General features: G+C 33.4%; 1 protein-coding gene across 1 annotated transcript; it reads left to right on the top strand.

Moving 5' to 3' along the window:
- The first annotated feature begins 3385 nt into the window (after window positions 1-3385).
- On the top strand, window positions 3386-7302 carry LOC133306070 (pentatricopeptide repeat-containing protein At1g02150). Its single transcript, XM_061506349.1, has 2 exons — window positions 3386-3805; window positions 5810-7302. Exons 1-2 carry the CDS (start codon window positions 3431-3433, stop codon window positions 7076-7078), a joined length of 1644 nt encoding a protein of 547 aa, XP_061362333.1. The 5' UTR covers window positions 3386-3430; the 3' UTR covers window positions 7079-7302.
- Window positions 7303-15145: the final 7843 nt, after the last annotated feature.

Genomic DNA, 15145 nt, shown 5'->3' with positions numbered 1-15145 from the left:
TTGGGAATAATCTGATCCGGCTTCGTAGAGTCGTTCTTATCATCATTCTGCAGGGTCCAGCAGTCTGGCTTCTTATGACCTGTCTTTCCACAGTAAAAGCACTTCAACTCATATTTCGGCTTTGACCGACCTCTGAACTTTTCTCGTCTGTCACGACCTCTACCCCGTCTTTTGCTTCTACCCCGGGAGTCAGATTTTCCTTTGTTCTCAGCAACGTTGGCCTCAGACGTGCTCGAAACACCTCGTTCTCTTCTCCTGACTTCTTCGCTCATGAGGATTTCTGTCACGACATCCATCTTCAACTTTCCTTCTGGAGCTGAATTACTCAAAGTCACCACCAGAGTATCCCAGCTTTCTGGCAGCGAGCTCAACAGCAGCAAAGCCTGCATCTCATCATTAATTTTCATCCCAGCTTTTGACAGCTGATTCACAATACCTTTATAGGTGTTGAGGTGTTCAATCATGCTCATGTCGTCCTTGTATTCAAGCTTCACAAGTCGGCGAACCAGGTATGCCTTATTCCTGGGAGTCTTCTTCTGAATCATGGACTCCAGCTTCGTTACGCGTTCGTGAATTCGGACACGTGCTCAAACAGGCTTTTATCAATATATTTCCTGATCATGGCTACCGTCTTCCGACTCAGGATCTCCCACTCCTTATCAGTTTTGCCTGCCAGTCTCTCATCAAGGATAATGGGCTTATGTAAATCTTTGCAGTAGAGATGATCTTCCATCATCGGTCTCCAATAGTTGAAATTATCTGCGGTCAACTTGAACATGTCTCCATCATTAGTTATGCCACTGGTCTCCATCTCGTCTCCCTCAGAACCCGTCGAACTCGGGCTCTGATACCAGTGTTGGGAAAACTCGGTTCCCTCAGATCGGCTCAGGGGCCTTTGCAGAAGTCAGTCAATGAGATCCTCGATCTCAGATCTCAGCAATACCTCGGCCTGAATTTCACCAGGTCAGGCAGCGCAGCGGAAAAATCAAAACGTAAACACATGAGAGAGAGAGAGAGAGAGAAGAACACAACCAGATTTAACGTGGGAAAACCTTCTTCAATGAAGAAGTAAAAACCCACGGGACCTAGTCCAGATCAAAAATCCACTATGAAAATAATGGTTACAAATAATCAGAATACACCAATGTGGTGGTTAACTCAACTTCTCCAACAATGGTGATAATCGAACTACCCTAGAGATGTTTCACTCAAACTTTCTCTATAGATCTCTCAAATGCAAAGCATAAAGCTTTGCTCAAACAATTTTCTCTCAAATATCTGTCAAATAAAATTCTCTCATATATGACCTAGCCTCCACCCTCAACTAATGCGTATATATAGAGGAGGTGGAAATTAGGGTTAGGTTTTTAGGAAACCCCTCAAATGGGCTTGGACTTAGCATTGAAGGAGGAAACCCAACAGTTTATACGATCTTATCCGGCTCGAATTGATATAAATTGAGATATAGTAAAAATCAAAAGAATACAATACAAATTATTGGTTCTCAAAATAATTTCTCGTATACGTAGATGACTGTGTCCCTTAAGTATACTGATAAGAGTTCGATCCCTAATCGTATGTATGAAAAAATACTATGTTAGCAGAGGCAAAATTCACTTTGGTAATTTCTATGCCTCCAAAAAATTAGTCTTCAACTGTCGGCTGAGGGATACCTCGAGAAAACTCAAAAAGAGATAATTTTTTTTATTGTTAGCTGTTTAATTATTAATATATGATTAAAACTTATGTGACATTAATGAATAGAATAACATAAAAATTATCATAATATATTAGGGAAAATCAATCCTCCTGTTATAGGAAATTGAGTCCATATCCTGTAGACACTTCGAAAGTTGTGAAACTATTTTGTTTTTTATTTATGGGGAATGTTTATCTCCTTTTGTATAAGAGAACACTTCATTCCTACAGAGACAATAAAGTAGGGTTAGTAATTTAAAAAAATAAATAAAAATAAAACAAAAACATGGCACAACAATCGATCTGGGTGTGCATGACAACCATTCTATTTTCTAGCACTGTTTCTGAAAAGAAACAATTTTTTTTTATTTCTGTTCCTTGGAACAGTTTCTGAGAAAAAAAGTGTGTTTGATAACATGTTATATTTTTATTCTGAGAATGAGAATTGTGTTTGATAACGCGGTGTCGGTGGTGGCTGCAGCAATGATAATGGTAGTTGGTGACAGTTGTGGTGATGGTAGCACTGACATTGTGGTGGTGGAGGTTACGGCAGTGGCTGCGACAATGGTGGTGGGGATGGTGGTTGGTGGCATGGTGGTGGTGGTTGTGATGGCATCATGAAAATGGTGGTAGTGGTGGTGGCAGTGGCTGCGGCAATGGCTGTGGTGGTAGGTGTCAGTGGTGATGGTAGTGGCGGGGTGGTGTAATGGTGGCGATGGTGGTGGTGGTGGTGATGATGGTAGAGATGAAGAGTGATTAAGAGAGATAAGTGTTTCTCATTTTGTGCTCGGGAACAAAAAAAAAATTTCTGATTCTTTTTTCTGTTCCCCAGCACAAAAATTAATTCGGTTCATCCCGAGAACAAAAAATTAAATCGGTTTTACCAAACGAGTTTTTTATCTATTGAAAAAAAATTGATTCCGAAAAAGTTGTCATGCGCACCCTCTATGTGCATGAATGAGTTCTTATCATATGTCAAAGGAGAAAAACATTCTCCTTTATTTATTGGGTTTTATAATTATCATTTAACATGAGAATTTAAATTTTCCTACACACCCTTCGATTTTCGTGCTGACATGGGTCCTACATATAATTTTTTCTAACACATGGGTCCCACATACTTTTTATCTCTATAACATGAGAATTGAATTCTCATTTAACATGAGAAAATCAAACCCTTTATTTATTTATTTAAAATAGTGAAGCCTACCATTATTATATCAGTGACATAACAATAGATGTATCCTGCGACGTAACTGATACAAATCCCAATATATTATCTGTTATATATTATTTTGCGCGTAACAAAAGTGAGACAATATAGGAATAAAGTATATATTATTGGTCATTTTTTAAAAAAATTATTAAAAAAAAATCCTGATAGATGAAAAAAAGTATTTATTTATTTAAAATAGTGAAGCCTACCATTATTATATCAGTGACATAACAATAGATGTATCCTGCGACGTAACTGATACAAATCCCAATATATTATCTGTTATATATTATTTTGCGCGTAACAAAAGTGAGACAATATAGGAATAAAGTATATATTATTGGTCATTTTTTAAAAAAATTATTAAAAAAAAATCCTGATAGATGAAAAAAAGTAACTAATTGATACAAAATATTTTGGTAAATTCTGAAAAGCACATGTGTAATAAGTTAACACAAGCTCTAACCTTAACCTTGTTATCTTCAAAATTGTCTCTTTCTCTCACGGAGGAAGAAGATGATGATGTTGCAGCTTCAATCCTCTTTGCAGAACAATAACGTTTCTCTTTCTCTTTCATCTTCCCTATGCTATTCTCCACCATTTCCCTTCAAACTTTCCACTCTCACAACACAAAGGGTGTGTTTTGAGAGACTCTCTGTGACCTGTTCCATCTCAAAGATCCACAGTTATGGAACGTTGGACTATGAGCGCAGACCCATTCTCAAATGGAACGATTTACACAGAAGGATATCGTTGGCGCAAAACCCAGAACTTGGTTCTGCCACTGTGTTGAATCAGTGGGAGAATGAAGGAAAGCACCTCACAAAATGGGAGCTTTGCAGAGTTGTCAAAGAGTTGAGGAAGTACAAGAGATTTCAAAGAGCCCTTGAGGTAAAATTTAATTTTCTAAAGCTTATTTAGATGTTGTTTTTCTTTGATTATTTTTTTGTATTCTTTCATTAAATGATTATTGATATGGTTTTTGCTTTTTTTATTATTATTATTAATTATTATTATTTTGGGTTATCTGGGGGTGAGTGTTGGTTTGCTGTTTTGATCAATTGAATGATGCTCTGTGAATGGTGGAATATGTTTTTGTGAGATTGTTGGAGTGTTGGTTGTTTTGGTTTGTTTCAACTTTCAACTACTCTAATTTTTCTGTGTTGAGTAGCTTGATTTTCTTTGGAGTCTGATAGTTTAGGTGGAATTGTTTGATGAGGAAAATCTTAGTCCTTGAGGTTGAATACAGTTATGTTCATTTCTGGTTTTTGTGAGATGATTGGAGTGTTGGTTGTTTGGGTTTGTTAGATTATGTTAAAGTGCATAGTTGATATTCAAGTATTTTAATTTTTCTGTATTGAGTAGCTTGATTTTCTTTGGACTCTGCTAGTTAGATGGAATTGTTTGATGAAGAAAATCCTTGTCCTTGAGGTTGAATTACAGTTATGTTCATTTCTGGTTTTTCACTTTGACATGAATATGATTCTACAGATTTCTGTGTATAGGCACTATTCTTCATGTTTAGTAGTTGTTAAACAGCTTCTATAGCATTGGAATTGATATCGTCAAGACGTTTCTTTGGAGGATTTTATTATATATCATTGCCATTTGATTTAAGCTTTTCATGGGGTGTATGTTTTGAAACTTATAACAGAACAAAAGATACTTGGCTGTTTATTTTAGCATTAGATTTTGGGATTTTAGAACATGGCTTTTAGTTTTGAGTCTGTTTGAATTATTGAAATCAAATAGCAGGGAAAGGTCGCATAGTTTTTCCGCGTCTGCCAATTTAGTGCTTCAGGGTTTATGCAGTGTTTGTAGGTGGAAAAAATGGTCTCAAACTGACATGTTAATCAGAAGAAAAATTAATAAGATTTTGAGTTGTTGGAAGGCATGTAAATAGTGTGGGACAGCATTTTAATAGGTTTGTTCAATTGTTGTTAATTGAAAGTGCAAACAAAAGGCACAAAAAATGAAAGAGTATCGAGATTAGAAGAAGTAAAGCATGTTTTGGACTTTTTGAAGTTGTATCCTCTTTTATATATTCTATGTACCAGAGGTGCTGTTTGATTAGAACTGTTTGATGCAACATAACTTTACCTAAATAGAGAGCATGAGCAAGAAAAGGAAAAATCAGTGGATTGAGGTTCCCTTTTTCTCCCACAGTCCATCAAGAGGACAAAAGATTTTCCGAAGAATCTTCTGTCTTCCCATTTCTATTTTGTAACTGTATCTTACAGGATGCAAGGGAAACATCTGATACATTTGCTGCAGATTTAGCAGCTTTACCCCTCTCTATGTCCAAACTTTCTCCTTCTGTCTTTCCTTTCAAAGTGCTTATAGTTGTAATGGAATAATTTTTGCTAAAACCATATGTATATGGTGTGGAGGGCCTTGTATGCATCATCTTTTGACTATCATTCACTCTGAAGAAACAAAGATTGCTTCGTCCCATTTGGCAGGGTCTTAAAAGTATAGCATGTTGCAAAGTTGTTATAAAATCATTTATAATTGGAGTCTGGTTCAAAGATAATCCAAGGAAAGAAGTACATTTGAACTATATGAGATTACTGTGAAACCTGATTGATTCAATAAAAGCTCTATTAGAAATATTCTTTCTTTACTATTTTTATAATGCACTTGATTTTATTGGGTAAATATACATATACTATTACATAATCTGTAACACAAGTCTTATATTATCCTATTGCAAATCCTGTGTTAATTGTAAATTCTAGATTTGCAAACACTGTTAATACATTTTGCATAATCTGGGAGCATGTGTTTTCTCCACTACTCTATTAAATGACATGCTGGTTACATATACTTCTTTGCCTCAAATGTCTTAATATCAGCCATGAACAATTTTATGTAAGTAACGTGCAAATGTTGCAGGTATATGATTGGATGATCAATAGACCAGAGAGGTTTAGAATATCTGCGAGTGACGCAGCGATTCAGTTAGATTTAACTGCCAAAGTTCATGGAGTTTCTAGTGCAGAAGAATTTTTTCTTAGACTGAATGATAAGTTAAAAGAGAAGAGGACATATGGTGCCCTTTTGAATGTATACGTGCATTCTAGATTGAAGGAAAAAGCAGAATCTCTACTTGAGACAATGAGGAGTAAAGGGTATGTAATACATTCACTACCATTTAATTTGATGATGACTCTTTACATGAACCATAAGGAATATGATAAAGTTGATATGCTGGTTTCAGAAATGATAGAAAAAAACGTACAGCTAGATATCTATTCATATAATATCTGGTTATCTTCTTGTGGATCTCAAGGATCAACAGAAAAGATGGAACAAGTGTTTGAACAGATGGCGAAGGATCCTAACATTGTCCCTAACTGGACTACATTCAGCACAATGGCTACAATGTACATTAAGATGAATCTGTTTGAAAAAGCAGAAGGGTGCTTAAGGAAGGTTGAGAGTAGAATTAAAGGTCGAGATAGAATACCTTTTCACTATCTCCTGAGTTTATATGGAAGTGTTGGAAATAAAGACGAAGTTTATCGTGTGTGGAAAACTTATAAATCAATTTTTCCCAGCATACCAAACTTGGGATACCATGCTATTATTTCATCTCTGGTTAGAAATGATGATATTGAGGGTGCAGAAAAGCTTTATGAGGAATGGCTTTCAGTAAAGTCATCTTATGATCCTAGAATAGGAAACCTTTTCGTAGGCTGGTATGTGAAGAAAGGCAATACAGACAAAGCTTTGGATTTCTTCAAGCAGATGACTGAAAATGGTGGAATTCCAAATTCAAGTACATGGGAGTTTCTTTCTGAGGGCCATATTGGAGATGAGAGTATTTCTGAGGCTCTCTCCTGCTTGAAAGAAGCTTTTATAGCTGATGGTTCAAAGAGTAGTTGGAGACCAAAGCCCTTAAACTTGTCTGCATTCTTTAAGCTTTGTCAAGACCAAGATGACATGGCAAGTGCTGAGGTTTTAACTGGGTTGTTGAAGCAGTCAAAATTTCTTAAATATAAAGTTTATGCATCACTCATTGGCTTATCTGAGGATACCATTGGTGAAGGTGAATTGTCAAGCAAGATTGATACAACAGATAGAACTGATGATATCATCAATAGTGAAAAAGTGGATGATGACTCTCAGATGTTGTTCAACCAAGTGGAGAGTAGTTTTTGATACTTTATTTCTTTTTCTTTTCACTAGGGGAAATTGCGTTGCTAGGAACATGAGGAAATTTGTGTGTCAAAGATGATCTTATTCAAGTTTCATGGCTTCCTATGCCTTATCATGACAGTTATGAAGTGCTAGCTGTTGTTTTCAACTGCAAAATTTTGGAATTTTTATACTAGTTTTGAACAATGACGTGTGATGTTTTGCTTCTAATTGGAATTGCCACTGCATATATTGATCTGAGATCTCCTTGTGTAAGATGTAGAATTTATATTAGGAATAGAAAATATAGATGTAGCGCTGCAAAAGGTTTAACATACTCAGTTTAACAGCCAGCAATTAAAATATTTGCTTCTGAGCATATGTTGCAGGGGTTACAAGAAGGCAACAACAGTCAAAATTCTACTTAAAAGTCATTAATGATAAATACTTAGTGTATGATAATACATATTTGGATACTTTATTAAAGAATTAACCAACATGAGATATTATAATACTAGAATTCTTAATACAAAAACAAAGGAAACAAGACTACGAATAAGAGCTAATGCTAAAACAAATCACATCTTAAATATTTAATCAAGAACAAAGTCAAATAGAAAATTACATGCAATAACATAAAAACCGCTAAGCACTAGTATATGCAAAAAGTAAAAATAAAATAAATTTCCATTTAAAAAAAATCAAGTACAATAAGGGCCTGTTTCATACAGTTTTTTTTTAAGCTAAAGTTAAAAAAAAAAAAAAAAAAAAAAGCTAAAAATTATTTGGTAATTATATAAAATTATTTTGATGGTTTTGAAAGAGGAAACATAAAATAAGTTGTAATTATGATGGATTATTAGGGTATATGATAAAATTTATAAATATAAGTTTAGAATAAGGGTAAAACTATAAAATAAATATAAGAACTCCAAAAAACTGACATACTTTTTTTAATAAAAAAACCTCCACATGAAAGTTTTTAGCTTTTTTCTTTATTATAAAAAAAGCTCTTTTATAATATTTTTTTTTTTATAAAATTATGTTTGGTTAAGCTTCTAATTTTAAAGAAAATAGAAACTGAGTAATGAAAGCATCCTATAATAAAATTAATATTCCATTCTTATCCTCTAATCAACAATTTAAATGATTTCAATATACCTACTATTCAAAATTAGAATAGAAGTAATGGTGGAATGAGGGAGAAGTTAGGGGGCGATCCCCCTTTACAAATTCATTCAAATTTTTAATTTGAATAATATTTTTTATTTAAGTCATATAATTAGTAATTGCCCCTTCTAAACTTATAGAATCATTTAATTCTAAGCCTCATCTTTATTGTTGTTAATCATATCAATCGTAGTAACTTTTAAAAAAATACATCCCCTTTTAAAAAAATTTGTAGGCTCTCGCATGAATAGAAGAAAAATGAGGCTTAGAATTTAGAACCGCTTAGAGTGAAATTGGAACTTCAATTTTAACAATTTACGTGGAGTATAGACTAACAGCATACTCATTTCCTATAAAAAAAAAAAAAAAAAATCCTGCCCAGTACATAGTTGTAAAATATTGTTAACTAGAACTCTTCACAATACACTTTTCAGTGTCCAACCATCACACAAGCCTACTTTCTACACGACACAAGCCCGTAATGCTAATTAACCTCATGTTATTGATCTGAATACTTCTTGTACTTCTTTGCCCCTAACCAATTTCAATTTGTCTCATATTATTTGAAATGAAAGTTTACAAGTTGAAGAGCGCCTTGTGCATAAGGATAACTTTTTGAGTAGGTTGAACTTATTGAGCTTCTCATCTCGAATTGAGTAACGGTCCACACATATTTTCATGTTCTCTAAATGTCTTGCCTTCCGCATAACATATCTTGCAAATTGTAGTTCACTTTTGGAGCCTCCGTATCTATTAAAACTGCATTCCTTAAGGCATAATGACATGCATTTAGGAACAGAGCCTTGGTATCGCCAATCTATTTCTTTGTAATTAACATCCTATTAACAATATTGGGAGGATCGAACACATGCTCTCACCCCCACCTGCTCAGCTCCCAAAATGTACATAATACGTACTAATCATAGTACATAATATAATTTGTAAGAGTTTAAAACAAAAAATTTATAAATATAACCTACCCTGATATAAATATGAGAAAAACTCATTTTTCATATTTCAAATAATCTAAAATGATGTCATTTTAAGAATTTGATAAAAAAAATAAAGGAAATTTTAGTAAAATACCATTTTTTCCCAAACACGCAAGACGACTTATCTCATTAGCATTAATAAAAAAAAAATAATAAGAAGAGGGATCTTTTGAAATGTGTCTTATCCTTGTGATATAACTTTGCTAATAAGTAATTTAATGATTAAGCCCATTTGATTGAACGAGTTGTATTCATTTCTTCTTGTGTACAATTTCTTTTATTGTGAAAAACAAACATAGTAGTTTTGACTGGATAAACTTCAAGCCATGAAGGCAAGATGTGGAATTTATATTAGGAATATAGGTGATAAACAAATCAGACCGTTTGGCTCGGCTCGTGAAGGCATGAGTTTATAGGTCTAAAATTGATTGTTGGCACCAGACTTGAACTTATATAAAAACTCATTTAATAAAAAGGCCTCAGGCTCCAATTTAAAAACTTGGCCTTAAAGCCTCTCAAGCTGGCCTAGTGTATTTTTTTATATATTTTTTATACCACTTGTAATAGCTCTCTCTTTCTCCTTAATCCATTTCATTCCATTTTATTGGTTAAACAAACTTTTTGAAAGATTTTGTTATATATTATATTATTTGGATATACATTGAATTTATGAATATTTATGGAATTACTAGAGTTGTTGATTGTATATTCTGTTTGGATAAATTTTTGTTGTCTTATTTTTTTTAAACAGGCTAAACAGGTCTTAATTTTTTGTAAATAAGTCAGGTCAGAGGCCGATAATTATATTTATAACAGGTTTGATCAAGCTAACACATTTAAACACAGGCTTAGCCTTTTAAGATCAAAGCCCGACTCGACTCGGTCCGTTAACACCCCTAATTAAGAATAACAAATACAGACGCACTACAAAAAAAGCTGTATTTAGCCACATTAACAAATGTGGCTAAACTAAACAAAAAACGTGGCTAACTAAAAAAACCACACTTTGCATGAATGTGGCTAATATTGGCGTTGCAATATTTCTGCCACACTTGTTGGTTAGTTTTGCCATATTCTGTTTGAGTGTGGTAGCAGTGATTTAGCTACGATTATAACTAACTTTGGCACGGTTAAACCGTGGCTAAATTATTTTTTTATTTTTAAAAAATGACCATAATATAGCACGATAACAAATTGATGCTCAATTATTGGATCGGGTATCATCAAAAGAAGGATACACAATTGCATTTGATGACAACCAAACGGTGCAAACTATTAACAATAGTCTATTAAATAATAACTCTATTCTTAGATGTAAATGAAGATTACTTTAAAAATTTAAGCACAATTTTTTGTCCCATGAATCAAGATGCACCCACAAATAGTTTACTAGTTCAAGTATTGAACTCTATTTCAAACTTGAAAGTGCTACACCAAAAGAAAAAGAAGATGAATATTCATTAGTTATATTGGAAGAGAACTATAACATCACCAAGTTGATATGATTAAACTTGACAGCAACATCCTGCAATTTAAAAAATAAATGAATTCAACAAAACAAAATTCAATCAAACAAATCAGTAACTGTGTTAAGTACTAAACGGTTATGCAAAATTAGCTAACTGACTTAGTAAGAATCATTGCTTTCACAGTTCCTTGCACTTATAGTACATAATACATTATTTACCAGAAAACTACTACGAAAAGAAAATTCAAATAAGATCATGTAAAGAGGACATCGAATGTTTCAGAAACTAAAGATTAAAAAAATCAAACGCAAGCATGTCTCACATATTGTCACTGAAGTCTTCCAACAGATTCAAATAATCGGGGCCATCTTGCGAGATAGGTCATGTAGAAAAACATGTTAAACTGAAGCAAACAAGGACAAGCAATTAAAGTGAAGGCACCATCAGCATCAATTGAGTTCACAAACCCCAATTAAAGTGTTGAATGGAAAACTCAGAGTTTCGGACCATAAAGAATTGCTTGAACAGATGCATATTCAGGCCTGTCATCTTAATTTTATTAAAAGAACACAATATCAATAATGTAAACAAATTCTTCCTTTAGAAATATAAATCTTACCCAAGACATACAATCATAAATTGCCAACACTAAATATGTGCTTCCACCAGGGCAATTTATATACACCTGCCAATAGAAGCAGCTCAATATAAATCCCACTTCATGACTTGACGAAAGTAAAATAACAATGTCAAGACACAACAAACTAGTATATCTGCATCAGTAGCTAGAGTCACAAGCTGCGATATAACTCTCTGAGCCACATGCCATAGTCTATCAGCTGAATGCTACGGTAGTGTTTCACGATGCACTGCTTTATAACCTAATTCACCTCTATACAGATACACTTACTTGTCCAATAAAGAATTACAGACAAGTCAGGCCTTTAACAATACAAAATGGACAAAAACACATATTCAACGGCATGCTAACAAACAACCATATAATACATGAACCACTTGAAAGAGGAAGGGAACAGAATTGTACCTTGTACTAGCATTATAGGTATTTTTCTCATCAAGCTTCAAAGGAAAGCGAGGGCTTTTACTAGAAAACCCTGCGTTATACAAAATATACACATCAATATCATATCATAACATTCTTTAGCGCAAAGTAGTCCGTATCCATAACTCATTGCCTTATATAATAATAAGCAAACAAAAAACTAATTATTTGTTAAAAGGATTTAATTTTGATCTACTAGTGGTGTAAAGAGTTTTAAATTATCAATGAACCACATGGTGCCTATTATTTAAGAACCTGTGTTGCAAGTGAGAAACCTTTTGTGGTACTAATTTATGGTCAAAATTAAACTCTTGGTTAAATATCTGAAATTACGCAAGACTGTTACTTATCTCAGTATCTATTTGCAAGGTTAAACCTCAATTGAAGCTTCAGTAATTCAAATAAGGACAAATGATAGGGAAAGAGTGTTGCTCGGCACAAACAACAAGGCAAAAATAAGGAGGAAAGTAGGAATACCATATCCATATTATATACAAGTAGGAATATCATATTCCATGGGAAGAACTTCAACCTACAAATGCAATGAAATTTAAGTAAATTCATCCTCTCCTTTTGAAAAAGCAGAGGATCCCCCAAAACTTATTAAGCATGTGAACAAAGGTTTTGACGTCACAAGAACAATTTTGTTTTTTGTTTTTTTTATACAAGAAAGAACAATTGTCATCATCCATAATGAACCAAATCAATTCCAACAAATGACAGTGACAAAAAAAAAATAGGAGGGAAGTTATAATATGTTTTAGGAGTAATGTTTTTTAATGACTAAAAATTAATTTTAAATTTATTAAATAATGTTTAAAATTTAATCTAACAGTTTACCATTTTTTATTACTAAATGCCAAGTTGCATTTAAAATTTTAAATTATAACTAGTTCTGATTATTTTAAATTTAAGTTGGATAACTTTAACCTAAATACAGTTTATTTACATGCGCTATATTAAAATAAGGGGAAAAAGTGTGTCATTTTAAATGACACACCTTACATCTTTTCACTCTCACAAAGAGGTAGGACCCATATATTTTAAAAAAAATTCCTCCACTCTCTCTCCCATGATTTATCTCTTTCTCTCACTTAAAATGACACAACTTTATGTCCTTTAAAATGATACACACTTTCCCCTTAAAATAAGCTCCACCTAAATACAGATAATTTATATGCACCATATTAAAATGCTCCCTACAACTATATACTACCATGTTATTTAAACATGGTAGTATATAGGTGGAGGTAATAAATTATAAAGCACTATAGAAATTTAAGCTGAGCGTTTTATGTTTTTGGGAGTATAAGAACATGCATTTTAAGATTGTTTAAAACATTATATTTAAACAATAATTTATATTTAAAAGTAAATTATCTGTCCTTGTGGTATATAGTGTAAAGAACCTTGGGATACACCATCCCAAAAGCTAGCTCAAAGGGTGAGAGTGCCAAAGGCCTTATAAAGTCCACATTATTTGCACATACAACCAATGTGGGACTATATATCTCAACGCGCCCCCTCACACGAGAGCCCATTGGGCTTGAAGAGTGGATGATGCAACAGGCCCAGCATACCTGTGCGAAGAAATTCCACAAGAGAAAGTAGGGGGCGGCGAGGCTCTGATACCATGTAAAGAACTTTGGGATACACCACCCCAAAAGCTAGCTCAAAGGGTGGGAGTGCCCAAGGCCTTATAAAGTCCACATTAGTTGCACATACAACCCATGTGGGACTATATATCTCAACATATAGTTGTTGCGAGCATTTTAATATGGTTCTAAGAGGATTCTAAGAGGCATTTATAGGTGGAGAAATTCTACAATAATTAGTGAGTGTGAACCATAACGGTTTATGTCCTTGTGGCCCCATTAAGTGTGATGCAAGTATTCTCATCTAGTGCATGAAACACGTATGCAGGGAAGAGGGTGAGATTCAGTATAATAAGCTAACATTTGTCTCACTTTAAAGACTTTAAAGATGTATGATTGTAATTGTAACCTCTTCAATGTGCCTTAGGTGCGTTTGGTTGAGGAATTTTTTTTGGAATAGTAGAGAAATGTAATAGATAGAGAAATGATTAGAAAGATAGATAAAGTGAGATAGGTAGAAAAATGTAAAAAAAAGTTGTTTGGTGGGGAAAAACTTTACTGGGAAAATTAGGTAAATTTTAGGGTATGTATGTTTGGTTGGAGGTGAAATATAGATGGGAAAACAATGTTAAATTACTAAAATAACCCTGATTTTAAAATTTAAAAAAGAGCACAGCTGTCAAATTTGCTTCTACACAAGGGTATATTGGTTACACAAAATTTGCTTTAGCCGTGGTTTTTCAAAAAACCACATACGAAACAGCTTTCCAAACAGTGGACAAAGCGTCTTTTTCCTAACAATTTCTCAAAACCCATGCATTTTGGATCACTAGTTTTTTATCTGAATCCATCTAACCAAACATGTTTTTTTTGGAATCCACACGCCACATGCCAAGGAAAATTGGAAAAAGAGGCTTGCCAAACACCACCTTAGAGGCTAGCGTAGTAAACTGAGCTTGGGTTTAGACTTTATCTTTAATATAACTTCTTAACAAAGCAATATACAATATTATTGACTTTTTCTTAAATTAATTTTAACCGGTTATAATCTTAAATTTTAAATTATAACTAGTTCTGATTATTTTAAATTTAAGTTGGTAACTTTAACCTAAATACAATTTATTTACATGCGTTATATTAAAATAAGCTCCACCTAAATACAGATAATTTATATGCACCATATTAAAATGCTCGCTACAACTTTATACTACCATGTTATATTATTTGCCAACGTGACTTCTTTTGAAAATTTTCCAAATCATTTTATATCACGTCAAGTTTTTGTTTTAGTCATTCATAAGAGTTATTGAATATTAAAATGGAAAGAATTATATATATACTCCAAATTCCAGTACCAAAAGGAATGATCGCCCCCGTAATCATCTTTCTGCTCCATCAGCAATACATAGTGCACCATTAAATCATGTCTTTCAAACAAAATTAGCTTAGAGAACTAAAGTAAGTGAATCATTGCATGCTGTGCTAATCGAATCCAATAACTCTAATATCAAGGAATTTCAAAACAACAGCATGACCCTACTCAAAGGTTAAAAATAAATCAAATACCAAAACATGATTCAACACATTTAATCAAACAGGTTACATGCACTAATTATATATTAGACTCAAACAGAGATATTTAATCAAAAAAGTGACATGCAACAACCTTAAATCGCAACACAAAGATTAACACATTCACAAAGTTACTAAAGACGCAGAAATATTAAGATAGAAGAACCACCGCTAGAGAGTTTGGCATTTTTGGAAATCAAACTTGATATGGAGAAAAAGCTTCATGCCCT

Source organism: Gastrolobium bilobum, unplaced genomic scaffold (genome assembly GCF_033153095.1).
Source record: "Gastrolobium bilobum isolate Gb01-03AN ecotype WA unplaced genomic scaffold, APGP_CSIRO_Gbil_v1 utg6539, whole genome shotgun sequence".
Classification (NCBI taxonomy): domain Eukaryota; kingdom Viridiplantae; phylum Streptophyta; class Magnoliopsida; order Fabales; family Fabaceae; genus Gastrolobium; species Gastrolobium bilobum.
The sequence above is the reverse complement of the archived record's forward strand: the minus strand, read 5'-3'. Positions and strand labels throughout refer to the sequence as shown.